Here is a 27992-nt window from a genome sequence, read left to right on the forward strand (position 1 = left end):
TGGGGTTACTAGGATGTGTGCGGATGGTACATCCCAAACGGAAGTGAGGTGTCTCCTAGCTTCAGGACTTCCGGCGGAGGGAGGGGGGAGGCGCAGCTGGTTGTGGTGGTGGGTGCAGCAGCCTGAGGGGCTCCCGGATCTTGGTGAGTCCGGGCCGGGGAGACCGGGCGATGGACCGATTGGGGGGTGCAGCAGGTACAAAGGAGCTGGGGAACAAGGGGGCCTGGGGAGGGGCTGAAACCTGGGGAAGGAACAGTGGGAAGCGGGGTTGCTGGGGGACGTAGGGGCTTGGGGGAGGAGCTGAAACCTGAGGGACATAGGGAGCGAGGGGGGTGCTGGAAGGTCTGGAGAAGGGGAGATCGGATCTGGGTGGGCTGGCTAGGTGGTACGTGAGACCGGGGCTCGATCCTGGGCACCTGAATAAGGTGGATTTTTGGGGTGGTGGTGGGTGGAGTGGGCAAGTTAGAGCCTGTGTAGTAGGAGGTATCTGAGAAGCTGGGAGGGGAGTACTGGGATGTGAGCTGTTCTCGTTGGGAGAAGGGGGGGCAAAGATGCTGGGAGGGGTAGTAGAGCTCACATGGATGGAGAGTGTCCTTTTATGGCTCCCTTGAAAGTGTCGGAGGTGTTGGGGATTCTTGTGTGTTTTGGTGTCACTCATATGGACTGGGGGAGAAGAGACCTTTAAGGAAATTGATACCCTCCTTTTCTTTCAATATTAAAAATGATGGGAGAGAACTTCTGAAGCAGCTCACGTAGAAATTAACGATTCTTCCCTTTTCAAAGTATGTAACTTCTTTGCTTTCCCATCTCAATTCATGCTGCCTACAAACAAGGTCTTGTGTGCTTAGGAGAGAAACTATAGATCCCACCTAATCACTCCTAGTACTTTCTGCAACAAAGGGGACTTGTTGGAGAGTCTTTGACCATGATTCACCTGTCCAACCCCCTCATAACACACTGTGCCAGCTATGATTCTACCCCTTCATCTCTGCATTGGCTGTGCTTTCAAAGATGCTCTGGGTCTGTCTGTCATATGCTCTCCCTTTCCCACCCTCTTCATCTGTTCTATCTGTTTAGACTGTAAGCTGTTTGGGGCAGGGTCTATCGACTACTTTGTACAGTGCCCTGCATAATGGAGCCCCATTCTTGGTTGGCCTGTAGGCACTACTGTAATATACAGGATTAATAATGTATAGTCAGTGAAGTGCTTCCAGAGCCTTTGGTGTGAAAGGCACTAATGAAATGTAAAATATATTCTTGAACTTGGTGTTATAAAAGATCCACTTCTAGCACATAAGTATTTAAAGAACTAAATTGTTTTAATGCAAGGTAGGCTGACTGAAGCTGTTTAGTATGTGACATGGAAATGACATCCGTATAAGAATCTCCAAGTGGTACTCCCTGACACTTGAATGGATACAGGCTGTCAGCATTTCTGTTATAAGCTACTTGAAATGAAGGGTGTGCATGTAACTCCACTGTTAAAGTAACCTAAGTAGCTAGTCATGTGCAGGCTCAGAAACTGTTGTCTAACATTTTAACCACTACTCTGCCATCTGCTTTATATAGTTTAAATTATCTTAATCTAAACATGGCAATTATAATTCACAGGTTTAGGGGACAAACCAGTTCTGGTTGAAACTTAAGCGAAGAGAAAGATGTGGTCTCAAAAACTCATCTTATAAATAACTTCCGAAAAGGGGCAAGATATGGCCAAAGAAGCAATCTGGATGGCTAACTAAAATTCCACCGTCCTACTTGTGAAATGTGTGACAGCCTTAGAGCACGGAACTGCTTTATGTTCACTCTTATGTGTCAGTGTTTTGCTTTGTTACAACATGATGCTTTAATGTTCTAGCACAGGAATGCTGCTAATTGGACTTGAGTATTTAAACATTCAGAAAGCACGGGTGTCTCTCAGTCTGGTCTGGTAGCTGGAAGATTTTTTTGTGAGATGGAATTCTGGGTTCTATGCCTGGCTCTGGAGAGAGAATGCTCTTTAGTTGCTAGAGCAGAGACTTCTGGGGAGCATGAGAGCTAATTCTCTTCCTTTGACTGCTACTGGCATATTTTATTATTTGTTATTGCGTTAGTGCCTCAAGGCCACATTGTGCTAGTTGCTTTTATACACAGAGTAAGAGCGAATACTTGCCCTGAAAAGTGTACAGTCTAACTTAAAAAAAGACAAAGGATGGGAGAGAAAAGGAAAGATTGTTATTCCTGATTTACAACTCGGGTACAGAATGATAGTGATGTGCCTTAGGTCAGTGGTTCTCAAAGCCGGTCCGCCGTTTGTTCAGGGAAAGCCCCTGGCGGGCCGGGCCGGTTTGTTTACCTGATGCGTCCGCAGGTTCGGCCGATTGCGGCTCCCACTGGCCGCATTTCGTGGCTCCAGGCCAATGGGGGCTGCAGGATGTGGCGCGGGCTGGGGGATGTGTTGGCCAACCTTCCTGCAGCCCCTATTGGTTAGGAGTGGCGAACTGTGGCCAGTGGGTGCTGCAATCTGTCGAACCTGCGGATGCGGCAGGTAAACAAACCGGCCCAGTCCTCTAGGGGCTTTCCCTGAACAAACAGCGGACCGGCTTTGAGAACCACTGCCTTAGGTCACACAGCAAGTCAATGGCAGAACTGGGAATAGAATCCAGATCTCCTGAGTCCCAATCTGATGCTTCATAACTACAGAACCATCCTTCTTCTGACTTGCTTTGTGCCCGTGGGTCATGTGCTTTTATCCCCATCTGTAAGATGTGAATAATGTCCCCTCTTTCATACGACGCTCTGAGAACCTGGGATGCAAGGTTCTCAGAATCAGTGTGGGGAGGTAGTGTGGCCTCAGGGATAGAACAGATTGGGACTCAGGATACTTGGGTTCTGTTCCTGGCTCTACCACTGGTCTGTAGGTGATTGTGAGCAAATCACTTTCACCTTTCTGTGATTGTTTCCCCATCTATAAAATGCCCCTCCTTTGTAAACCACTTTGAGATCTACTGATGAAAAGTGTTATAAGAACTAGGTGGTATTAATATTTATTAATTAGGATACTGAATGTTGTCATGTGGCATATATCAGTGGGAATTTTACCACAGAGGTTTGCATAGTAGTTTGAGAAAAAACATTAACAAGACTTCTCTAGATGGACAGCATATAGAATTCATAGATTTCAAGGCCAGGGTGGGCCATTGTGATCATCTAGTCCAGTGGTTTTCAAACTGCGGGTCACAACCCAATACTGGGTTGTGGAATGTCAGGCACTGGGTTACGGCGGCTCTGGTCAGCACTGCTGACCAGGCCATTAAAAATCCTTTCAGCGGTGCTGCCTGGCTAAGGCAGACTAGTCCCTACCTGTTCTGACACTGCGCTGCGCCCCGGAAGTGCCCAGCAGCAGGTCCGACATATAGGCAGTTGGGGGGTCATGGGGCTTCGCGTGCTGCCCCCGCCCTGAGCACCGGCTCCGCACTCCCATTGGCTGGGAAGGTGGTGCCTGCGGGCGAGATCTGCACAGAGCTGCTTGTGCGCCTCCGCCTAGGAGCTGGAGCTGCTACTGGTCGCTTCTAGGGCACAGCACGGTGTGCAGTGCCAGGACAGGCAGGAACCCTGCCTTAGCACCCCCACTGCGCTGCTGACCGGGAGCCGCCCAAGGTAAGCCCGCTCCCCAATCCCCTGCCCTGAGCCCCCCCCCCCTTCATCCCTGGGCCCACTCCAGAGCCTGCACCCCTAGCCCAGAGTCCTGACCCTCTCCTGCACCCCTGCCCCAGCCCAGAGCCCCCTCCCATACTCTGAACCCCTCATTTGCACCCCAATTCTCTGCCCTAGCCCTGAGCCCCTCCCACATCCCAAACCCCTCATCCCGAGCTCTGTTGAGTCATGGGCATCAACAATTTTCTTCAACTGGGTCGCCAGAAAAAAAGTTTAGATCAGCGGTTTTCAGTCTGACCTTCTGTATGACAGGCCATAGAACTTCCCCAAAATAATTCCTAGAGCAGATCTTTCAGAAATAAGTCCCATCTGGATTTAAAAATCGCCAGTCCACCACAACCCCTGGTAAATTGTTCCATGGATTAAATGTCTTCACTGTTAAATATGTGCACCTTATTCAGTCTGAATTTGTGTAGTTTCAGCTTCCAGTCATTGGATCATATTAGACCAGGGGTTCTCAAACTGGGGGTCGGGACCCCTCAGGGGGTCGTGAGGTTATTACATGGGGGTCGCAAACTGTTAGGCTACTCCCCAAACCCCGCTTTGCCTCCAGCATTTATAATATTCAATATATTTAAAAGTGTTTTTAATTTATAAGGGGGGTTGCACTCAGAGGCTTGCTATGTGAAAGGGGTCACCAGTACAAAAGTTTGAGAACCACTGTGTTAGACCTTTGTTTGCTAGATGGAAGAGCCCATTCTCAAATATTTATTCCCCATCTAAGTGCTTACAGAATGTGATCAAGTCACCCCTTAACCTTCTCTTTGTTAAGATAGGCTCGAGGAGCTCAATTTATCTATCATATAAGGCATGTTTTCAAATCCTTTAACCATGCTCATGGCTCTACTCTTAACCCTCTCCAATTTATCAACATTCTTGCTGAACTGTGAACACCAGAACTGGACACAGTATTCCAGCAGTGGTCACGCCACTGCCAAATACAGAGGTAAAATAACCTCTCTACTCTTATTCAATAATCCACTGTTTATGCATCCAAGGATTGCATTAGCCTTGTTGACCACAGTGTCCTAGTGGGAGCTCTCGTTTAGCTGATTATCCAACATGAATCCAAAAATTTTTTCAGCCACTGCTTCCCCCATCCTGTATGTATGGCCTACATTTTTTTTATTCCTGAATGTGTATATTTACTAGGGCTTGTCAGGCAATTAAAAAAATTAATCACGATTAATTGCATGATTGATTGCACTGTTAAACCATAAGAGAATACCATTTATTTAAATATTTTGGATGTTTTCTACATTTTCAAATATATTTATTTCAATTATAATACAGAATACAAAGTATACAGTGCTCACTTTATATTTTTATTTCAAATATTTGCACTGTAAAAAACAAAAGAAATAGTATTTTTCAATTCAGCTAATACAAGTACTGTAGTGCAATCTCTTTATCCTGAAAATTGAGCTTACAATGTAGAATTATGTCCAAAAATAACTGCATTGTTTTATTTTTGAATGTAAAACTTTATAGGCTACAAGTCCACTCCGTGCTACTTCAGCCAACCACTCAGACAAAACAAGTTTGGTTACAATTTGCAGGAGATAATCTCGCCCTCTTCTTGTTTACAATGTCACCTGAAAGCGAGAACAGGCATTCGCATGGTAATGTTGTAGCCCGCGTCACAAGATATTTACGTGCCAGATGCGTTGATTCATATGTCCCTTCATGCTTCAGTCACCGTTCCAGAGAACATGCGTCCATGCTGATAGTGGGTTCTGTTCGATAATGATCCAAAGCAGAACAGACCGATGTATGTTCATTTTCATCATCTGAGTCAGATGCCACCAGCAGAAGGTTGATTTTCTTTTTTGGCGGTTTAGGTTCTGTAGTTTCTGCATTGGAGTGTTGCTCTTTTAAGACTTCTGAAAGCATGCTCCACACCTCATCCCTCTCAGATTTTGGATGGCACTTCAGATTCTTAAACCTTGGGTCGAGTGCTGTAGCTATTTTTAGAAATCTCACATTGGTACCTTTTTTGCATTTTGTCAAATCTGCTGTGAAAGTGTTCTTAAAACAAACGTGCTGGGTCATCATCCAAGCCTGCTATAACATGAAATATATGGCAGAATGTGGGTAAAACAGAGCAGGGGACATACAATTTCCCCCCCAGGAATTCAGTCACAAATTTAATTTAATTCTTTTTTTTTTTTTTTTTTAAACGAGCATCATCTGCATGGAAGCATGTCCTTGGAATGGTGGCCGAAGCATGAAGGAGCGTACGAATGTTTAGCATATCTGGCACGTAAATAATTTGCAACACTGGCTACAAAAGTGCCATAAGAACAAAAGCCTGTTCTCACTTTCAGGTGACATTATAAAGAAGAAGCAGGCAGCAGTATCTCCCGTAAATGTAAACAAACTTGTTTGTCTTAGCGATTGGCTGAAAACGAAGTAGGACCGAGTGGACGTGTAGTCTCTAAAGTTTTACATTGTTTTGTTTTTGAGTGCCATTATGTAACAAAAAAACCCTACATTTGTAAGTTACACTTTCACAGTAAAGAGATTGCAGTACAGTACTTGGAGGAGGTGAATTGAAAAATACTATTTCTTTTGTTTATCATTTTTTACAGTGCAAATGTTTGTAATAAAAATAATATGAAGTGAGCACTGTACACTTTGTATTCTGTATTGTACTAGAAATCAATGTATTTGAAAATATAGAAAAACATCCAAAATATTTAATAAATGTCAATTGGTATTCTATTGTTTAACAGTGCGATTAATCATGATTAATTTTTTTGAGTTAATTGCGTGAGTTAACTGCGATTAAGTGACAGCCCTAATATTTACATTTAACTGTATTAAAATACGCATCGTCCAGATTGCTCTGTATCAGTGACCTGATCTATCTTCTTCATTAATTGCCACTCCCCCAAATTTTGTCAGCTGCAAACTTTCAGTGATTTAATGTTTTCCTCCAAGTCATTGATAAAAATGTTTAATAGCATAGGGCCAAGAACCAATCTCTTGGTTGACATGTTCTTTGCTCCCAGTCATAAACTATTGCTCATTGGTGCTGAGTGGCTGTTTAAGAGCTTCCCTGTCGCACCCGGAGGTGGCTGCATGGAATGGTTCTTTTATTTGTAAAGTGCTTTGGATCTATTTACATCCAGGTTAAAGGAAGTTCGCTGTGTGATCACCTAGTGTTTGGTAGGCATTTTGCAGACAAATATCGGAAGACAAAGTCCATGGCCTGGTGGGAACTTACCAGTATGGGAGGTCAAGAGCAAAGCAGATGGAGAGGGGGAATGTAATGAAAACTTTAAGCCAAGAAGCAGCAAACTAAGTACCGCAATGATCCACTGACCCCTAAAAATGCAAATTTGGTGGCTCTTTTGTTGCCTTAGGTGACGTGAAGGCAGCTACGGCTTTATTCTATATCTCTAAACCATATGCTCATGTCTGTCTTCCCTCTCCCAGGTCGTTGGGCTGGGGAGATGTTCCGAACGGCAGTCATGATGGCTGCCAGCCTGGCTCTGACATCGGTGGTAGTGGCTCATGCCTATTACCTGAAGCACCAGTTCTACCCAACAGTGGTGTATCTGACCAAATCCAGCCCCAGCATGGCAGTAAGTATGCAGTCCATGGGCTGCCCAGGTTGTGGGGAGGAGAGCAGGTTGCTCTGATAATGGCTTAGCCTGTCAACTATTGGTATTTAACTTGCACTGCTACAGTGGCCATCCAAAGCCATGTGGAAGTGATCTGTCTCTGGGGGATTGGTAATGAGAGCTAATCTTTGAACTCCCAGTTTGGTAGTTACTGAAAGTCATTCCTGTTTGGTGCTGATCAGTGGAATGAGTTTCATGGGGCCTTGCCCACTTTGTGAATCCAAGCCGCAATTAACCCTGCACAGTTGGCACTAATTGTGTCCCCCTTACTGTCAATATCAGCAGAGGGAGTGTGAATTGAGTGTGACATGGAATTGAAGCTTTCCTCTTACAGGGAGGGCTCTGGTATGTTGGTGGGATGTGGTATAAAAACAGGAGCAGCAGTAATGCAAACTCCTGTCAACGCAGTCCTTTTAACAGGTGCTGTATTCCAATCCCTGGAAACAATTTGTTATGCAGTGCCTCTACATTTACACGGGGAGCGGAGGACATAACATTTTCAAGAGAACTGAAATCCAGGGTTATTTTGATACAGAGCAGAGCCAAATCCTGAACAGTCTTGGGCTGTCTCATTTCATCCTTGGGTTGATTAACTCTTGAGTTGGAGGCTCAGGAGTTGAGGTCCCAAATGAATCTGGATTGACTGCTCTGGAGCCTCTCTCACTCTGTTTATTCCAAGGATAGGTACAGCATTGCCAGCAGTAGGGCAAGTATTCCATACTGATCCACCAGTGGGCTTTAGCCCTGCCTGGAGGGAGTTCTGTCTCCATGGCCTAATGTGTATTTAACCACTCTACTCAGTCTTCCAGCAAGGATGCTAATAAGTGCAAACTGTGATGGTGACTTCTGGGTGAGGTTGGCATCCATCTGCTAGGGAATGGACAGAGTCCTGTCCCTCTCCTCCTACCCTCAAATTACTTCAGGGAGCACTGGACAGCATTCAAATGAGTCATTTCTCTTTATCAATGTAATTCAGTGGCTCTTTTTTCAGTTCACTTCTGCTTTCTATTCCCCCAGGGTCTGTTGACCAAAACAAACACTTCCACGCTACAGCAGTTGCTGAGCCAGTAGTACTCGGAACAAACTACTGCTTTAGTGTGGGAAATATATAGAAGTATGTGTGCATGTAACTGACTCCACAGCTGGCTTGCAAAATTCTAGCTAAATTTGGAAAGACTCATTAATCTGTTTTCAGTTGGGCTTTTTTAACATACATAGTAACATGCAGGTGCAAGTGGGGTAAAATATGTACATCTCACCAATTCTCCACAGTAACCAAAGTACCTTCAAAATACAAATTCCAGGCCCCAGGGTACACAGATCTCACACAGCCTGAAGGGCATTAGACTGTAGATCCCTTGAGTGTTGTAAATCATAGACTTTAAGGATGGGAAGGTCTGATCTAGGCCAGAGGGGGTTCTGCAGGATTGTTCTCTCCAGCCTTTTCTTTTGGTCTGGTTTGGTTCATAAGCTGTAGTATGTGAGTGTTTGTTTCTTTTGGTTCAATCTCTCCCTTTCCCTTCCCTGCAGGTTCTCTACATTCAGGCTTTCGTTTTGGTTTTCCTCCTGGGCAAATTCATGGGGAAAGTGTTTTTTGGCCAGCTCCGAGCAGCAGAAATGGAGGTGAGTGAGGCCTCTGGCAGTTGTAACTGATTACTTGCAGCACAATCTTATGTTGCGTGACGAAGGTACACAGTAGCAGAGGGTTGCTCTGAGAGCTGCATTGATTGTAAGTTGAATGGGATTTTGATGCTGAGCATAAAATCATATCTATCTTTGGTACTTGCATGACCCCTGTTACCAGAGTGTCTGAGCATCTGTCTTGAGTATATTTATCCTCCCAACATCCCTGTGAGGCAGGGCATTGCTGTTACCCCATTTTACAGAACTGTGGTACAGAATTTGATACCCAAGTGCTCTGAGAGCCTCCGAGGGAAAGTGGTGGAGTGCAAAAGAAAATGCTTTCCTTTAAAAATTGGGACATAAAAGAATAAGTTCCTTCTCCTCCTCCCTTCAGTACTGAGAACTAAGATGAGCGGTATGTGGGGAACTGGGACAGTGCTGCTAACTCTCTCTCTCTCTCTCTCTCTCTTTCAGCACCTACTTGAGAGATCATGGTATGCGGTCACGGAAACTTGCCTGGCCTTCACCGTCTTCAGAGATGACTTCAGTCCCCGCTTTGTGGCCCTCTTCACCCTCCTCCTGTTCCTCAAGTGCTTCCACTGGCTTGCTGAGGACCGGGTGGACTTTGTAAGTGTGACATGCCGCTGGGCAGGATACCAGATTGGGGTTGGCTGCCATCTATCTGGGGAGTCATTCAGTGATCTTGGTAACAAACAAGGATCTGTCTATCTAAGCTACTTCTGTGGCCTGCTGAGAGATGAAAACATTTGTTGCTGTGCTTTGGTTTTCATAGCATAGTGTGTCCTGTGTGTAGGGAGCATGGAAGCAGATCCTTTTGTGTCCTCTGCTTGTTCTACATTCATTTTTCTCATTAGTGCTTCTGCAATTGCCCTTTGGGCCAGGCTGGTCAGGATTATTTCACTGTTTTCTTGTCTTATAAGCTCTCTGAGATAGGAGCCATCTTTTTGTTCTGTGTTTATACAGTGCCTAGCACAGTGGAGGCCTGCTCCATGACTGGCCTAAGGTTCTAGAGCAGCGTTTCTCAAATGCGGCCACCAGGGGATGTTCTTGCGGCCACAGCCTCCTGGGTGGTGGTGGTGGGGGCAAAGCAGCAGCCCTGCCCTGGGGGCTGCCAGCAGTGGTTGGGCCCTGTCCGCCTCTGGAGACAGAAAAGCTGGAGGAGCAGACAGACGGTGTGATTTCCCCACCTTCCCAGGGGTGATGAGGTTGGTGTGGTGGGTGGCAGGCTCCACCTATGGGGTTTTGGGCTCCATCCTCGGGCCCTGTCTCCTGGGCATGGGGCTTTGGGCTCCATTCCCTGGCTGTGAGGTGACAGGCTCTGGTCCCGAGCTCACCCTCCCCAATCACCGCTGGCCCCTGCTGCCTCCCCAAGTGCCCTATCGCCTCCATAACCACTTCCCCATCCAGGGTTTAATTTGTCCCTGGGCTTGTTGGGACTGAGTAAATTTGCTGTGAAATGTGATATTTGTATGTTTGTTAATATCACTTTTCACAGCAGACTTACTAGCTAGCAAGTGTTGGGGGGGGGGGGGAGGAGACAAAAACATACAAAGCACCTTATTTGTATTTCCATTCTGTTTAGGTCCAGTAAAGGATAGAGACAGCTGTACATTATTTTTATTACTGAGCCTGCAAAAAAACCTACATACATAAATTACAATGATTTGGACCTGTATATGTGCATATTTATTTGTTTTTCCTAAAGAACGGCCACCAGCAAGAGTTAGGTCACCAAAAATTTGTTGAGAACCCCTGTTCTAGAGTAATACAAATAGTAAAAGCGCTGACTCTGTAGAGCTAAAGTAGCTCAGTACCTTGAAGTGCTCAGCACTTTTGCAGGATCAGCAAGACACTGTGATGCCAGCAAACAAGGAACCAGCAAGACACAATGATGATGCTTGTGGTGTAGAAACCAAGATGGATAGAAAATAAAATTGGCCTATTGGTCCTACATCAGTAACTCTTTACAGTTCAGAATGCAGAGAATGGAGTTTTGGAAAATTGGGTGGAGAGTCCTAAAAGTTTGTTCATCTCTTCCCAGATGGAGAGGAGTCCAAACATCTCCTGGCTCTTTCATTTCCGCATAATCTGTAAGTGCCTTTATTTTATTCCCTTTGTCTATCCTCCCCTGTTCTTGTTTCTCTCCCCTCTTCCCCCCATTACAATGTAATTGCCATACTGGGTCAGAGCCCAGCACCAGATGTTTCAGAGCAAGGTGCAAGAAACACTGCAGTGTGGCAGATATGGGATAATCTACCTGCAAGGGAAGTCTTCAGACAGCAGGATTGATTCAGCATGTTAACACATCTGCTTTGTGATGTGAGAGCAGTTGCTTCAAATTCTCTTTAGATCATATGTGGAATCTCATTTTCCCTGCCTAGTTCTGGTCCTCGAGAGACTGTTTTGATAGGACCTAATATGTTTCTTATCTCTGAGATTCACAGATCTCTGTAACAGGCTTAGTCCCCATTTTCCAAAAACAATCATACAATTCACCCTCAACAATCGATGATGGGAATTCAGGACTTGAATAGCAGGAGATGCAGCTGGTCAGGACTGAGAGTATTGTCAGATCTGTTTGTACTGGAGAGTCCAGGGCAGGATTAGTAAGGGGGGGAGTGAGGCTGCAGGTCAGGACTGAGTGGCATTGGTAGAGTTGTGTATATGGGTGAACCCAAGGCTGGACTAGCAAGGGGACTGCAGATCAGGACTGAGGGGCATCAGCCGAGCGCTGTGGGGCTCAGGGGGAGCTCTGGGTTGGAATAGCAGAAAGCTGTGGGTTGGGATTGAGGGGCATTGACAGAGCTGAGAGTCAGGAGTCCAGAAGTGGTTTAACAGGGAGTGCAGCAAGTCAGGATTTAGAGGCAGTGGCAGAACTGTGTGTTGGGAGGGAGAAAGTCCAGGACTAGACTAGCAGGGAGTGCTGTGGATCAGAATGGAGAGGCATAGAGAATGCAGGACTGGAGTAGCAGGGGATGTAGTGGCTCAGAATTGTGGGGCAGTGGTAAGAGAGGATCCAGGATTGGAATGTGGGGGCTGCAAGCCAGGATTGAGGGGCTTTGGCAAAGGATTGTGGGAATGGATCAACTCTGGAATAGCAGCCCTGGAGGCGCATTGGCAAAGCTGTGGGTGTGAAGCTTGCTAACCTCTGCCTGCACTGTTAATAATTAAAATGACTTGTGAGTAAGTGTTACCCATGTAGAGGGAAGGATGTGGAGAAATCATTAAAGCAACAAAGTTTAATGAAGGCATGACGTGGCTTGATACCTGACACAAATCTCCTAGGGGAGAACGGGGCAGGGGTGGGGGAGAGTTTCTTTATTCTGAACATTTCCTCTCCAGGACTCGATGAGCAGCAACAGCTGGCCAGGAAAGATAATTTCAGAAGATAATTTGCATGTGACAGGCTAAATTCGCTAATGTAAAACCCCTTCTCATTTGTGCAGTTGAGTGTGAGACTGTTCAGAGTCGATAACCTTGTCAAAACAGTATGTAATGTCTTCCAGAAGGCCTTTTATGGATTAGATGGCTTTGTTCAGTTCTGGGTTGGAGCAGAGCAGCTGTTTAACAGCTCACAGCAACCTAGTTGAGGACAGGACATCAAGGAGAACCCTGTAGCTAACTAAAACTTCAGGAAGGAAGAATGAAACTATGCAGCACGCTGCGGTTAACACGCTGACTCGTGCAAGAAAGTGCCATGGGAAACTGAAGCTGGGGTTTTCAGAGGACCCTAAGGGACCCATTGAGATGTGTTTGTGCTGTGTGATGGGGTCCAGATCTTAACTGGGGCTTTGTCGTAATATAAATATCAGCGTTTTACATCCTGCATGGCTTTCATCCCATGCAGTTTAGAGTTTGAAAGGTTCAATTACTTCCACGTGGCACTTGCCTAGTGCTTCCCAATCCCCTGTGAGAAGAGTTAGTCCTATTTTATAGATGAGGAAACTGAGACATGAAGCGACTTGCCCACAGTTACACAGTGAGTCAGTGGGAAAATTAAGGTTATAACCCAAGAATCCTGGCGCTCATACCTATACTCTGACTACTAGATAACACTCCATTTCCAGTGTTGGGAATAGATTGTAGGAGTCCTGGCTCCTAGCCTTATGCTTAAGTCACCCCCTTCTTTACTTCTGTCAAGCCTTCCCCATGTGTACCCTAAATCACAGCTCAGTATTGTAATTCCAGTGTCTAACCTCCCTTCTTTCTGTGTCCAGCTCTGATGCTCTTGTTGGGCGTCCTGGATTTCCTGTTTGTCAGCCATGCCTACCACAGCATCCTCACCCGGGGAGCCTCCGTCCAGCTGGTCTTTGGGTTTGAGGTATGAAATGTGTCTGCCTGTGTGGCAAGGAGGGAGGGAGGAATATTTGCCTTGCCCTGCTACTTACTGCAAATCAAAGCTCTGTGATGCATTGTAAGCCAGTGGGGCTGACTAACCAGCCAGTGCTTCCGAGTTCTCTCTGGTCCCTTTCCTTTGTGGTTCTGTTTATTTCTCCAAAAACAGAAGTTATGCATATCAGCCAAGTCCTTTCCCCTGCCCTGGGATTTCTGATGGAGACCATCTGCTCCATGCAGGTCTGGTTCCCCAGGCCTTCTGCCTTCAAGTTAAAGTGAGTCTTTACTCCCTTCTGCTTAGGCTTTCCTCCAGCCTGCTTCCTGTAGGGTTGCACTCCCAGGCTATCTGCCAGGGAGCTAAGGAGAGCCTCCCTACTCCTTTCTTCTCTCCCTGAACTCAGGCTGCCTTTTGTATCCGTGCAGGCCTGGCTCGGAGACACCAGTTTCCTACCATATGATTTGGTCCCTCACCTGGAGAGGTGGGCTGACCTTGGCACAGGGTACAGATGAGTTCCAACGCCTTTAAAAGATTAGCTCATCCTGTGACATGCCTCTTATTTCTTTCCTGCCCCCACAGTATGCCATCCTCATGACCATGGTGCTCACAATCTTCATAAAGTACATTCTGCATTCAGTTGACCTGCAGAGTGAGAATCCATGGGACAACAAGGCTGTCTACATGCTGTACACGGAGCTCTTCACAGGTACACTCTCTCCCCCCAGCTCTGGATAACAGCTAGCTCCTTCCATAGCCTAGTGGGGACTTGTGTGTTCTCCCATATGAACATCTATCAGCCATGGGAGCCTGAATTGTGGTGCTATATGGGACCTTGTGCTAGAGCTCTTCATAGGAGCATGGTTGGGAGGGGTAGTTTGTAAATGGTCTCACCACTTCATTGATCAGTTGAAGGGAAGAAAGTGGGATTGAAATGGAGCTAAGTAGCAGCTGTATTTGTAAGAGAAGCCTGTGGTGATCCAAAATCATTTAATGTATCATTAAAACTAAGGGCAAGTCTATGCTACAAAATTAAGTTGACCTAAGTTATGTTGACATACAGCCACCGCAGTAGTTGAATCGGTTGTACACATTCACACTATGCTTACTGTGTTGGCGGTGCGCGTACTCACCAGGAGTGCTTGCACCGATTGAACTGTCCGTGTGGGGCATTGTGGGACGGTTTCTGAAAGGCAGTAACACTTGATACTGCATCAACTTAACTACATCAACGTAGGCGCTACGCCTTTCGCAGAGGTGGAGTTATTAAGTCAGTGTAGTGGGGGAGTTACATTGATGGGAGCTACATTTTAGGGTAGACGCTTACGGAGTTAGGTTGACGTAAGCTGCCTTATGTCGATCTAACTCTGTAGTGTAGACCAGGCCTAAAATGCTGATGGCTTGGTAAGATTGGAATCAAAATGTGGATTTCTGGAGGCCACAGTGGGTTGGTTTGTGCAGGCATTGTGGACTGGTGGCTAGAGCAAGGAAGATGGGGAGTCAGGATCCCTGGGCTTTATCCCCAGCTCTGGGAGGGGAGTTAGAGCAGGGAGGAACTGGGAGCCAAACTACAGAGTTCTATTCCCAGCTCTGTGAGGGGAGTGCAATTGAGTTACTAGAGCCTCCTGGGTTCTGTTCTTAGCTTGGTCATTGACTCACTGTGTGACATGGGGGAAGCAAATTGCTTCTTTTCAGTGCCTCTTCTCCACCTGTAAAATTGAGGCACTTCCCTGCCTCCTGGGGTTGGATGTGGGAGTTTGTTAGTGTTTAAGGGCAATGAGATCCTCCGAGTAGAGGCACACGAGAGAGAGAGAGAGCACTAATCTCTCTCCTTCCTCTTCAGGCTTCATTAAAGTGCTGCTGTACATGGCCTTCATGACCATCATGATTAAAGTGCACACTTTCCCTCTCTTCGCCATCCGGCCCATGTACCTGGCAATGAGGTAAGATGTCGCTGGGGTATTGATTGAGCGCGTGTGTGTGTGTGTGTGCGCGTGTGTGTAACTCCAGCAATTTGTGTGTCATTTCAGGCAGTTCAAGAGAGCTGTGACTGATGCCATCATGTCACGCCGCGCCATTCGCAACATGAACACTCTGTAAGTATTCAGTTGGAGAGAAATTGCTTCTATAGAGTGAAATCTGTTACAGTAGGGCCTAAAGGCATTGGGCAGGGCACCGCACAGACCCCTCACCCCCTCGACTGGGGTGGGGAGGACCACATTGAGCCAGGCGCTGCACAGAGACCTAGGGAGATGGCGTTTGTCCCAAAGAGTTTACATTTGAAATAGACAAAGGGTGGAAGCAGGAAACAGGCACAGAGAGGGGAAAGAACTTGCCCAAGGTCAGTGGCAGAGCTGGGAGTAGAATCCAGATTTCCTGACTCCCAGTCCAGTCCTCTGGCCACAAGACCACACAGCCATGTTTGCAATGAATCTCTCTGGCCCTTTAAGCTTCATTAATACAGGAGAATTCCGCATTAGAGCAGTCTGGCTTAAGACACTCAATCCAGTGTACAGCTTGTTAGAGGCCTAGTGGGTCACAGCTTATCTAGCGCAACCCCTCAGTCCTGTCCCATCCAGTTTGCAGTGCCCTGGGCAAGACGCCTTCCCTTGGGGGTGGGTGGACTGTCTCACATAGATCTCCCTGCTATCCAACCTAAATTTCCCTTTGCTTAATTATCTCTGTTATAGCCCCCGCTCCTTCATTGGCATCACTGCCCTTGTAGATCATCAGAGAATATGTACATTACTGCCTCTTAAAACTCTACTGCCTCCCCAGATATCCTGATGCCACTCCAGAAGAGCTTCAGGCCATGGATAATGTGTGCATTATCTGCCGGGAGGAGATGGTGATGGGTGCTAAACGCCTGCCATGCAACCACATATTCCACACCAGGTGAGGAAAAGCTAATACTTCTGCCCACGCAGCTGCTTGCAGATGGCTTTCTTTGTGGTGTGGAGTTGGCTGCCAAAGGCATGAAAATCCAAGCCTTGTCCTTGTATAATTGAGAAGCCAGGGCATGGTAACTTCCTCCTTGCTGTAAGGTGCATGGTGCCAGGGAAGAATCTAACAACTAAAAAGGATTTGTAAAGGAATTCAGCCCCCTCTGCTGTAGATCTATCTCTTCTTAACTGTGAGGCCTGGTCATTGCTGTCTGGAGGCCTGTGAGTTGGTGGCTCCAAGTTCGGTCCCTAGCGAGCAGGTCCATGTAATAAATACCATCTCTGTTGAGAAGCCATGGATTGAATGGGTCTACACAGGCTGAAATCTCTTCACTTCTCCGTCTACCCATGGCAAGAGTGAGAAACAATAACAGGGGAGGGTGTCTCCAGCTAATTGTCGGGACTGTGTGTAAATCCTATGCCCTGAAAAGGTAACCTGTTTAATGAGCCAATCTTAACCAGGTGGCCTCTGCCCCCTCCACAGCTGCCTGCGTTCCTGGTTCCAGCGGCAGCAGACCTGCCCCACCTGCCGCATGGACGTCCTCCGTGCCTCCCTCCCCACTCAGTCCCAAACGCCACCTGAGCAACAGGAGCAAGCGCAGCAGCAGCAACAGCAGCCACCGCCGCACCATACTCCACTGATTCCCCAGCCGCCTAACTGTGAGTACAGCTGCTCTGGACACCAAGCCAGCAGGGCTGAGCAGTTTCTCAGTAATCCTGTCCTGATACCATTCATTCCAGATGGAAATCACTGCAGCCACCTCCAGGGTGAGGTGCAGCAGCTGTTGATACTTGGACTCCTTGCCCAGCACTGAAAAATTGAAGTGTATTACTTTGTTGTACTACTGAATGTACCTTGTTTGCGCCAAACTCTGCCTTCAGTTATACACACAACAACATTACAATGCATTGGGCCATATGGGAGTAACCAAAGACATTTGGCCTTTTAGCTTCTCTGTCATTAGAAGGAAAGTAAGAGCATAGTGTAATGGAGAGGGATTGTGTAATTCTTAGAGCAACAGACTGGGAATCAGGACTCCTGGATTATTCCCCCTCCAGAAGCAGGAACAGATGGGGTGTGGGGGTGCTGAGAATCAGGACTCCACTTTGCCACTGTGCATAAGTGTACCTCTGTAAAATGGATAGTACACTGACCTACCTCCCCTGAGGCTTTTTTAATGTCATAAGTGCCTTAAGCCCCTTGGCTGGAAGGTGCTGGAGAAATGTAATGTCTGTCTGGCATCTCTTCTCTATGGGTCACCCACCCACTTCTCTCCTTCACTCCGCAGTCCCCCAAGGAATCCTGCCCCCGTTTCCTCCTGGGATGTTCCCTCTCTGGCCTCCCATAGGTCCATTTCCTCCAGTGCCTGGTGTCCAACCACCCAACAATGCAGAGAATCCCTCTGCTGCTTCCAGTGCACCCTCCACTTCAGGCATTCAAACAACAGGTGAGAAGCCACAGAGTCTAACCTTCTCCTTCATGCCATCCCTGGTGTAGGCTTCCTTCTCACTGCCCTGCCAACATACTTCAACTGTGACCTGCTTCTGGTTCTCCCCAGCCCATTTGGTTCTAGACCTGTAAATTGAGACTGCCAGCAAGGAGGCCAGTTATACCAGTCGTGGGTTTGGACAGAGACTCACCAACAGACCACAGAGTTGCCACAAGATGAAAACAGCTTTGACACTATTGATCTGCGGCTGGTCCCCTAAAGGGGAAAAGACCCTATATCCCATTGGCTGGCTCAGGAGGTCAGGAAATCTCCCCAGTCTGGGGCTGGATTGGAGCTGGTGCCCCTAGAGAGAAAAAGTTCTGTATTTCCACACCCCCCCCCCCCCCCCAAGTAGCTAGTCTCCACCCCTGGGCCAGGTTGGAACTGGCACCCCTAGAGATGAAAGGCTTTATATCCCCTTACCTTCTTGACATTATTTTATATTGTGGGATTAACTAACATTGACCCGAGAAAGATACCCAAGTGTTGTGTGTTTGAAGACATGCTGAAACCTCATTGGCTATGTGTAAAGCGGTGGATGGGCATAAATGTACCATGACAGTTTAACCAGGCTACTATCTCTTCTTTGTTCCCTTCACCCTCTGCAGGGAGTACCTCGAGACCTGGTGGTGATTCAGCATCTGGATCTGACACTGCCCCTGTGGGAGCAGTGCCTGGCTTTCCCTTCCCTCCCCCATGGATGGGAATGGCATTGCCACCTCTATTTGGTAAGCTTGGGTGGCTTCTTCCAGCCAGGGCTGGATGGGGGAAGGAAGTTCCTCTACTGGGAGCATGGGGAGGGAGAAGAAAATATCCAAACTTTGTCTCTAAGGGCCAAATTAGCAACTTGCCAAGAGCATGGTCATATCTTCTTCAGTAAATTGATAGATTTCACCACTAATTAAAACCTTGTCCATTGGAGAGGGAGTCAGGAAGCTTGCCTTGAGTCCTCTCTTACAGACCATCTGTTTTCCTTCTGAACAGGCTTCCCTCCCATGCCTGTGCCACCCGCCGGGTTTGCTGGGTTGACAGATGAAGAGCTCCGTGCCATGGAAGGCCATGACCGGCAGCATCTGGAAGCCAGGCTCCAGTGTCTGCAGAACATCCACACGCTCCTAGATGCAGCCATGTTACAGATAAACCAGTATCTCACCGTTCTGACGACCATTGGGTAACTATCAGTAGTGTGGCAGGGTGTGAGACCTTGTACTCTATCGGACACATGGTGCAACCACTGACTTGACCATAATCCATCCAGCTCTGTGTTGGATCCATCTAGCTTAGTGACAGCATATTGTAATTCCATGTGATTCCAAACTGCTGGCTCCCTGTCCTCACAATGCTAAAAGTGGGTGGTCTTCATTGGTGATAACAGGTGCCCAAAGCTTGTACCACCAATGTGGAGCCTAGGAGATAGAGTGCTGGGCTGGGACTGAGGAGACCTGTATTCTACTCCAACTCTGCCACTGGTCTTGAGTTTCCCCATCTGTAAAATGAGAATAATTGTACTGACCACCTTTGTGAAGTGCTTTGAGATCTGCTGATGAAAAGTGCCATGTAAGATCTAGGGATTATGTACAAACCTCAACCCATGACGTAGGTCAGTAACCATCTGCATGGTGCAAATAGGGGTCCTGAAGCAGAGCGGTGGAGAAGCTATTGCCATAGATAGCTTCTCAGAGCAAGGGTGAGAACTCAGGAGTTTCGGTTCCTGGTAATACCTCCTTTTTATAGCACTGAGTAGATACTTTAAGGCCTGCTTGCTTATATGGAAAATTAGCACTGAAGCGTGGAGACGCCCTTATTCCTATCCTTGGGCAGGAATAAGCCTGCACTGGAAGAGCTGGAAGATGCAGTTGCACTTGCACTCCGGCCAAGATTCTGCTCACCACCCTGTGAAAGGAAACATGGGCTAGGAAAGCAGAGTTTGGAAGCCAGAAGTGTGTTCTTGTGGCTGACACTGTACTGGGACTCTGATCAGGGTTCAAGTCCTGGCTCAGCTACAGATATCCTGTGTGAGTTGGGGCACTTCTCTCTCTTTGCCTTAGCTTTGCTATACATAAAGAGAAGGGTGGTAATCCTTTGTGTCTCTCATCCATTTAGATTGTAAGCTGTTCTGGGCAGGCACTCTTTTTATTACACTAGATAAAAAGGGAGGGAGGGATAGCTCAGTGGTTTGAGCATTGGCCTGCTAAACCCAGGGTTGTGAGTTCAATCCTTGAGGGGGCCACTTGGGGATCTGGGGCAAAATCAGTACTTGGTCCTGCTAGTGAAGGCAGGGGGCTGGACTTGATGACATTTCAAGGTCCCTTCCAGTTCTAGGAGATGGGATATCTCCATTAATTATTATTATTATTATTTATTTATTTATTAATTAGATTAAAAAAGGGCTTGGATATGGATATCAAGAATATTGAGAGTTTGTCATGACAGCAAAAATTTTGTAGGGGACGTTGAACTTCCTACTTCATTGCTTAAGCCAATGTGGGAGGGGCAGATTACCCTATATCTGCCTACTGTGAGGTTCTTGCACCTGATTCTGAAGCGCTTCAGTCCTGGCCATTGTTGGAGACAAGATACTGGACTAGATAGACCAAGGGTCTGATTCAGTCTGACAGTTCTTTGTAAAGTTTTGTTAGGGCCCTGATCTCATCTGGGGCCTCTAAGTGATAGTATACTACAAAGAATTAATCATGGTCTGTTTATAGCTCTCCACGTTGTAACCCTCTTCTGGCTTCCCCTCTGGACAGGTCACCCCGTCCTACGCAGCTGCCAAGCTCCCTAAACACTTCGACCTCCTCTCAAGAGACACCCACCAGAGAATCCACCACTTTCAATTCACCCGACAGTACCTCTTCCCCAGGGACCTCTCCAGCAGTGGCAGCAGTGGAACCAGACTCAACAGGTCAAACAGGTAGACGGAAGTCCTCCTTGTTGTAGGACCTTGTAGTGCGAAGCCTCACAGTGTCGCTGTTAGCCACATGATCTAGGAACAAGACCTAACCCATTCCCTAAGGAACCTTACAGAGAGCCAGAAGTTGTAGTAACAGGCTTTAGCAGCTGATGGCACTTGGCTGCACCATGTTCATCCTAGGTGCAGCACATCTACTGACTGTGCAGGGTACAGCTGCATCCAGGATAGGCAGCATCTGTCATGCTGGTGTGTGTCCCAGCTGAGGGTTTGCTGCTGAATGAGACAGGCCAGGTGGCTGTCCCTTTAAGTGCTAATGGACACATTTGGCTGTCCTAAAGTAGTGGTTCTAAGTCCCTTAGGAGCGTGGGGAAACAAAGGAATCTGGTGGATGTCAACCTCTGATGATTTCCTCCCCCGTTGCTGTCTCAGATGATCCATCTGGATTGGTGGGTGCAGAGGGATACACAGAGCCAGCCGGGCACGAGGAAGAAGAGGAGCAGCCTTTACCGGGGGAGCCTGACACAGCTGAGCTTCGCAGGCGCCGGCTTCAGAAACTGGAATCCTCCTCTCCCCCTTCCCATTGACACCCCTCCCACCCCCCTTTCCTAAGTACCTTGTCTTGCCTGGGTTACCGTTTGACACTGACTTTTTCTTTTGAAAAGCAGCGTGTGCGGTGGTGGTTGGGGATGCAACAAGAGAAATGAGACTCTGCCATCGCTCTGTTTAGAATGTTCTAACCTGCACCAAGTGCTGACTTGACATGAGAGTGCTAGGGCCGCTATGCTGGGGCTCAGAATTGACTCTTTAATCTGCCATGGTTTCTAATTTAAAAACAAAAACAACAACAACAAAAACCCACCGCCCAGTCTGCAGCTGTCCTCTCTCTGATGTGCACATTCAGTCATACCCACCTGTGCACTAACTGTTCTAATTCCAGAGCCTTCCCAGCAGCATTCCCTGAAAAGCAGGGTCCTTCTACAAAACACGATGCACAGGGCTGAGGTGGTCAGACCCCGGGGACTTCCGTGGTGTGCCACTTAACTGCAGTGGGCATATCTATTGTTTAGAAAGCTGCCCTTCCTCCCCCCATCCACCTAACAGGAGTTAGGTGGCAACTTTTCAAAATAGTTCTCTTCTGCTTTAACCGGGTTCTTTCTACCTCTGTGGCATTCATGTGGCGGCTGGCCTCCATCCTCAAGCAATGCCTTCTGGGCTCATCCTAACAATGTTAATGTCTAGCTGAAGGAAGTCCATAAGAAACATGCTCCCATCATGAAAGGGGGAAAGACGTGCATTTCCTTAACAAACTACCCATGGAAGGATACCTGTAAGTGAGCAGTGTCTCAGCTTTATATGTAGGAGCAATGTATGTAGGTGACTCAGTTCAAGGTGAGAGGAGTTCATGAAACACACTTGTCGTCCCCTGCTAATACTCAGCCAGAACTCCCAAGACAGTTAAGCCTAAGGATGGCAGGATCCAGACCCTAGGTGTTTCTGATAGTCATTGCTAGTTTGGCTTGGTTTGTGGTGGGGTAAAGTTAAAACGTCAACCATCGCTTCTGCTTTATACCTTTTTTTGAATTTATTTGTGTTGAGTGAGGAGCACTGAATGGAGTAGTGGACGCTGTGGGAGAGTTGTGAGATTGCTTTAAAGTCCATTTTTAACTTTATTTCCTCTCTGCGTGCTCTAGTGTGGGTGGAGATCAACATTCTGCATCATCTGAGGAAGCCCAGTGGGGGCTCTCGCAATCTAGAATTTAACTTAGTGCAAATGACTTCAGTATTGATCACAAACTGTGATGCTTAAAGAGTTTTATCCAAATGGCATTAGGATGATCATCTTAGAAGGGGATGATCGTGCAGTTAAAACCCCTCCCCTGGGTTACACTGCTCAAATATTCATCCCAGCAAGAACAACATCTTCTGGATGTAGAATGGAGTCTGCTAGACCTTTGAAACCGGAGTATTGATTTGCCTGTGTTTAGCAATGAATCTATGCTGATGGCACAGATAGCAAAGAATTTAGAAGTTAGTCAGATGTAGTTAAATATTCCCCCCTTCTCTGTGCCCCACGACCAGAGAAGCACTTGTCATGTTTCCCGTATCGAAGAATTGGAGAAATTGCAGTAGCCATGGCTACTCAATGACACTTCTGGCCTTTGATACTCTCTAATGTTGGAGCTTTCACATGCTTTATTCATCATAGTCACACTTTAATTGCTAAGGAGTTGAGAGATGAAATGCCTCTTCACCTCCAGTCTTACTTGGAAGCGAATGAGCCAACCTCATCCTTTGTGATTCTACTTAAGTCCATGCTTTTATGCCTGGGATGAAAATGGCTTATTGGCCAGGTTCATGTTGTTCTGTCTGTATGCAGGCCATGGTCCCGTAGCCATCTTCTGTGAATTGTTCCCATGGATCTTGTACAGCTCCTGGCACCACCGTCAGGTTCTCTAAGAGCTGCTTTCAAGACACAAAACAGTCACCTCTGCTCTTTGTTCTTTTTTATAGCAGTGGCCTAACAACTTCAGAAGAGTTTATTAAGGGTTGAATGGACTCTTGTTGATTGACAGTATTAGTGGTGGAACTCCTATAGGAAAATACCTTTACTTTGGATAAATAAGTAGAAACTTCCCATTAGCAATGAGACCCTACTCATCCAGTCTGTTTTACTACCAAGACTCTGTAGGTCAATTAAAGGACATTAGGCTAATTGATATAAGAACATATGACTTTATGGGTTTGTTACTTGTAGCACCTTCACATATGTTAGATTTTTAGTAACTCCTCTGCAATCTGTCCAGCCTAGTTCTTTCCCCAGATCCTTGCTTGCATACCAACGCACCTTAAAAAACTAACACCAAATTCAAAAATTTTTGGATTGATGTAAGCAAGCAATTAAAGCGTGGTTATGGACCATGAGTTTGTTCAGTCTGTTAGTAATCAGCTGGAAAAGGCTCTTGGCTACCTTGGCCATTACGATAGGCTACTTCTGTCCCTTTTTGTGTGAGCCTATAGAATTTTAAAAACAGGACAAATAGGTTAAGACAACAGGCAAAGATATTAAAGTCCTTAAACACTGTGTTTCAAAAATGTAATTTGAGAGGACTAATATGACTTGTAATTGTTTGACACGTCTCCTGAGTGTAAGTCATGACAGGAGGATCACTTAAGTGACTTAGGAGCACCAGTCCTGTTGACTTTCAGTGGGACTGGCGGTCCTAAAAGTCCCCGAGTGATTTGAAAATCCCATCCAATAGAGTTATGTGAACTCACATACCTAATGCAAACATAATACAGTATACGCACCCCTGTATCTAAAGGGATATCAGCTTAATGGGGAACTAAGCCATGGGCTGGATTTAGATAGGAGAGGTAATGAAGGGTTAAGTAAGCATTTTTAGTATAAGGAAGATGCTCTACAACAGGCAATAGATTACATTATAGAACCAGCACTAAATGAGTCCTAAAATTCCTCTCTTCCCCTCCCCTCCCCACCCAAAAACACAAAAATTGTGTGCGTGGTGACCCTAAACCGTTGTTTGCTATTCAGTTTACTTTAATTCAGCAGTTGGTATAACCCTTCAGTGCTTCTCTTTAAGTGGCTTCTAATCATACACCTATCTCAGGGAAACAATCCAGAGACTGCACTTAAGGGTTGTAAATTCAGTTAATAATTGAGTTCCTTCTGAAGAAGGGCAAAAGTAGTTAAAGATTTATATTTTTAAAACATAGATCGTGTTTTTGTTGGAGGCACATCAGGATTACAATACTGGTTTGGATGGGAGTCCCAGCCACCGAGAATTAGAACTGAGCATTGAGGACGGGAGGGGGTGACTGTGACAAGGGATGGTGATATCTGGCAGACAGCTAGGATCCTGGTGTTCTGGTGGGGAGAGGGTATCAAAAGGCAACCAGGTTGCATATCACTTTGTAGCAAGACAGTGGGCTAAACTTGCATTTGGTGTAATAACTATGCATTCCCTCCCTTCTTTATATCCAAACCTTAAGAAAGAAAAACTTGGTTTTAAGAAAGACCAACAACAAAAAGCATGAGTAAAATCCATACATAAATGCAGACTCCTCTGTGAGTGTGGATCGAGAACCTCCTGTTCTCTGGCCATGGAACATGAAGTAGTGAGAGACTGCATTTTTTTTCTTTTTTAAAGGGTGCTGCATGCTTGAAACATGTGCATTTCCTTCAGTGAGCAGAGAGGCCTTTTCTTCATTCTATAAAGGGATAAGATCAGTCAACTCAGAATTTGACATGTGGTCCTCATATATCCTGTTTGATTTTTAATGCTGAGCGTCCCCTCCCCTCCCCTCCTCCATGCCCCCAAAATAACTTGTTTGGCCCCTTACCAGAAATAACTATGGTAATATGAGGAACTCTGCAATAACAAGCCAGCCTACATAAACATCTTTAATTCAGTGCTGGGTGTGCGGAAGAGGAGAAAACTTGGTCTCATACTTCCAGCGATTGCTTAAAAGGTGTTTTTGTTTTTTGTTTTTTAAATATGCCATATGTCCTGTTTAAAATTAAATTGTTTGAATTTAAAGGTGGGAATAGTTTAGGGAAGCATCCATATTTTATGTTTTCAATTTCAATAAAATGACTATTTAGCAGAGGATGTGCTAAACTGTGCCACACATTCCATGATATTTGCATCATTTAGGAGTTTATTTACATACATAAATGAAGAGGAAAATACATAAATGGGGAGACCATTGGGAAATGTTCATGGCCTATATTCATCCCAATGGTTTCCTTTAACTTCTTTCATTGTTTTGTGTGTTGCAGAGTTGTGTTGGAGGTGAAGAGGGTTTGGATAATTATTTAATTTGTAAATATTGTGTACATTTTTAATAGCTTAAATTGTATATACAGCAAAATAAAACTTGCTTTAAAGATGGTGTAGTGCTTTGATAGTTTTGGAGGGGAAGCGTTAGGCAGCCTTGCCTACAAGTGGTGATACCAACTCTCCCTATAGTAAGTACACAACCCTACTAATCCATTGCCTTCCTTAAGTGACTGAAGATGATTTAATACTGAAAGCAGGCACAAAAGTGGTAGGATGCCTGATTTTCCTACATGGTTCTGCCCTTACTGCGGGGGAAATGAGGGAGGAGGCCAGCACCAAGTTTTGTAATTTCTTTGTTCTTCTAGGGTTACCATATTTAACAAATAAAAAAAGAGGACCCTCCACGGGGCCCTGGCCCCGCCCATTTCCCACCCCCAGCCTGTCCCTTCTCCGCCCCAACCCCACCCCTTCCTCCCTCCCACTCCCAGCCACACGAAAAGGGCTGCCTGAGCGCTACCGGCTTCATGGTTTGCCGGACAGCCCCCAGACCCTGCGCCCTCGGCCGGCGCTTCCCCAGCGCAGCTGGAGCCCGGGAGGGGAAGCGCCCGCCCGGGGGCGCAGGGTCTGGAGGCTGCCCGGCAAACCGTGAAGCCGGTAGCGCTCGGGCTTCGGGCGGCCCCCATGCCTCCGGACTCTGCGCTGCTGGAGCCTAGGAGGGGAAGTGCCCGGCCGGCGGCTGGGGTCCGGAGGCAAGGGGGCTGCCTCAAGCCCATAGCGCTCGGGCAGCTCGGCTCTTAAACAGAGCCGAAGAGTCGGGAGGAGCAGAGTAGCGGCGGGAGGGGAAGTGCCCGGCCGGCATTTTCCCGGACATGTTCGGCTTTTTGGCAATTCCCCCCGGACGGGGGTTTGATTACCAAAAAGCCGGATGTGTCCGGGAAAAACCGGACGTATGGTAACCCTAGTTCTTCAGTTTACATTTCTGTAAAATGAGGATAATAGTTACCACCTGGCCAATGCCCTAGAGTAGGGGTAGTCTGTTTTGTCAAGGTCCAAATTTCTTGGTCAAAGATATAGTCAAGGCCTCCAGAGAAAATAATAAGTAAATAAGATTTCAGGGTCTATTCAAAAGCATTTGGTGATCCCCAGTCCACCTATTGACTACCCCTGCCCGTGAGTAACATAAGGCTTAATGTTGCAAATACAAAGTGTAACACTGATAGGTTTAGGTGCCTCCCTTCGTCTCCAGCTCACAAACACCTGCGGTGGTGGCAAGTGGGAGACTCTTAGGCTATGTCTACACCACCGCGGTAAGTCGACCTACGCTACACACCTCCAGCTATGCCAATAACTCGACATACCTTAGGTTGAGTTACCACGGGGTTGTTGGGAGTAGAGTACAGGGGTCAACTGCAGAGCGATCTGCTGTTGATGTGGCAGGTCTTCACTAGACCTGCTAAATCAACTGCCGGTGGATTGATCCCATAGCCTTGATCCCGATTGTAGGGTAGATATAGCCTTAGCAACTTGGTGAAAGACAGGATAGAGTTAATCTTCTTTACTTCTCCTGCAGACTACATGTGGAGACTTCACACAGTGGCAAAGGAGTCCATTGGCCACATAATTGATTGTCCCCTCTAGACCTTCTTTAACCAGGCCTCTATGGTTCCCTTTTGTCTTCTAATCTTAAAACTAGAGCTGGTGCCATGGGACTCTGGTCAGCAATTGACCCTTTCTTCCTCCCTAGGGTAGGGTTACCATACTTAACAAATAAAAAAAGAGGACCCTCCACAGGGTCCTAGCCCTGCCCCAACTCCGCTCCCTCCCACTCCCAGCCATGCGGAAAGGGCTGCCCGGCAAACCGTGAAGCCGGTAGCGCTTGGGCTTTGGGCAGCCCCCTTGCCTCCAGACCCTGCAAGCCCAGCCGGGCACTTCCCCTCCCAGGCTCCGGCGGCGCAGGGTCCGGAGGCATGGGGGCTGCCCGAAGCCGGTAGCGCTCGGGCAGCCCGGCTCTTAAACAGAGACAAAGAGTCAGGGGAGGAGCAGAGCAGCCGCGGGAGGGGAAGTGCCCGGCCAGCATTTTCCCGGACATGTTCGGCTTTTTGGCAATTCCCCCCGGACGGGGGTTTGATTGCTGAAAAGCCGGACGTGTCCGGGAAAAACCGGACGTATGGTAACCCTACCCTAGGGTGACCAGATGTCCCGATTTTTGAGTCTTTTTCTTATATAGGCTCCTATTAACCCCCACACACACACCCTGTCCCGATTTTTCACACTTACTGTCTGGTCACCCTATTCCTCCCCCTCCATGGCACAGACATGCCAGCTGAGAGGAAGCCCTCCTGCCCTTCCTTCTCAAGGCCTCTGCTCAGCTGAAAAGCCTCTTTGCCGCTCTAGCTCCTCTTCCACCAGCTCTCTATGGTTCTGCTCTATAGCACAGAACCCAGAAGGGCTTATGGAGTCTCTCAGCTCCTCGTCCGCCAGCTCTCTATGTTCTCAAGGGGAGTCCAGAACCGGTGATGGGGCCGCTCTAGCCTGTTTCCCGTTA

At 47.0% G+C, this 27992-nt stretch overlaps 1 protein-coding gene and 1 long non-coding RNA gene across 4 annotated transcripts; one reads left to right on the forward strand and one right to left on the reverse strand.

Moving 5' to 3' along the window:
* The first annotated feature begins 86 nt into the window (after positions 1-86).
* Positions 87-25558, forward strand: SYVN1 (synoviolin 1). Of its 3 annotated transcripts, none has more exons than XM_034776441.1 (16): positions 87-195; positions 7138-7286; positions 8856-8948; positions 9423-9575; positions 11011-11059; positions 13187-13290; positions 13882-14008; positions 15143-15242; positions 15330-15395; positions 16078-16194; positions 16726-16901; positions 17531-17683; positions 18337-18459; positions 18716-18902; positions 20482-20645; positions 21075-25558. In XM_034776441.1, exons 1-16 carry the CDS (start codon positions 171-173, stop codon positions 21227-21229), a joined length of 1941 nt encoding a protein of 646 aa, XP_034632332.1. In that variant the 5' UTR covers positions 87-170; the 3' UTR covers positions 21230-25558. The 3 variants fall into 3 exon arrangements, with proteins under 3 accessions (XP_034632332.1, XP_034632331.1, XP_034632333.1); XM_034776440.1 differs by having other exon boundaries at positions 17531-17689; positions 18340-18459; positions 21075-21229; XM_034776442.1 differs by having other exon boundaries at positions 89-143; positions 17531-17689; positions 18340-18459.
* On the reverse strand, positions 23359-27982 carry LOC117880349. The gene is made up of 3 exons (XR_004646511.1): positions 27725-27982; positions 26806-26970; positions 23359-24875 (listed from the first exon to the last, which is right to left on the reverse strand). It is a non-coding gene; the product is annotated as an uncharacterized LOC117880349 (long non-coding RNA).
* Between the last annotated feature and the right edge of the window lie 10 nt (positions 27983-27992).

Source organism: Trachemys scripta, chromosome 7 (genome assembly GCF_013100865.1).
Source record: "Trachemys scripta elegans isolate TJP31775 chromosome 7, CAS_Tse_1.0, whole genome shotgun sequence".
NCBI classification, from domain to species: domain Eukaryota; kingdom Metazoa; phylum Chordata; order Testudines; family Emydidae; genus Trachemys; species Trachemys scripta.

Coding starts and splice junctions, on each gene's coding strand:
- SYVN1 (XM_034776440.1), top strand. CDS start 171: ATGGACCGATTGGGGGGTGCAGCAG. Junction 7,287..8,855: donor AATCCAGCCCCAGCATGGCA/GTAAGTATGCAG, acceptor CCTTCCCTGCAG/GTTCTCTACATTCAGGCTTT. Junction 20,646..21,074: donor AGACTCAACAGGTCAAACAG/GTAGACGGAAGT, acceptor TTGCTGTCTCAG/ATGATCCATCTGGATTGGTG.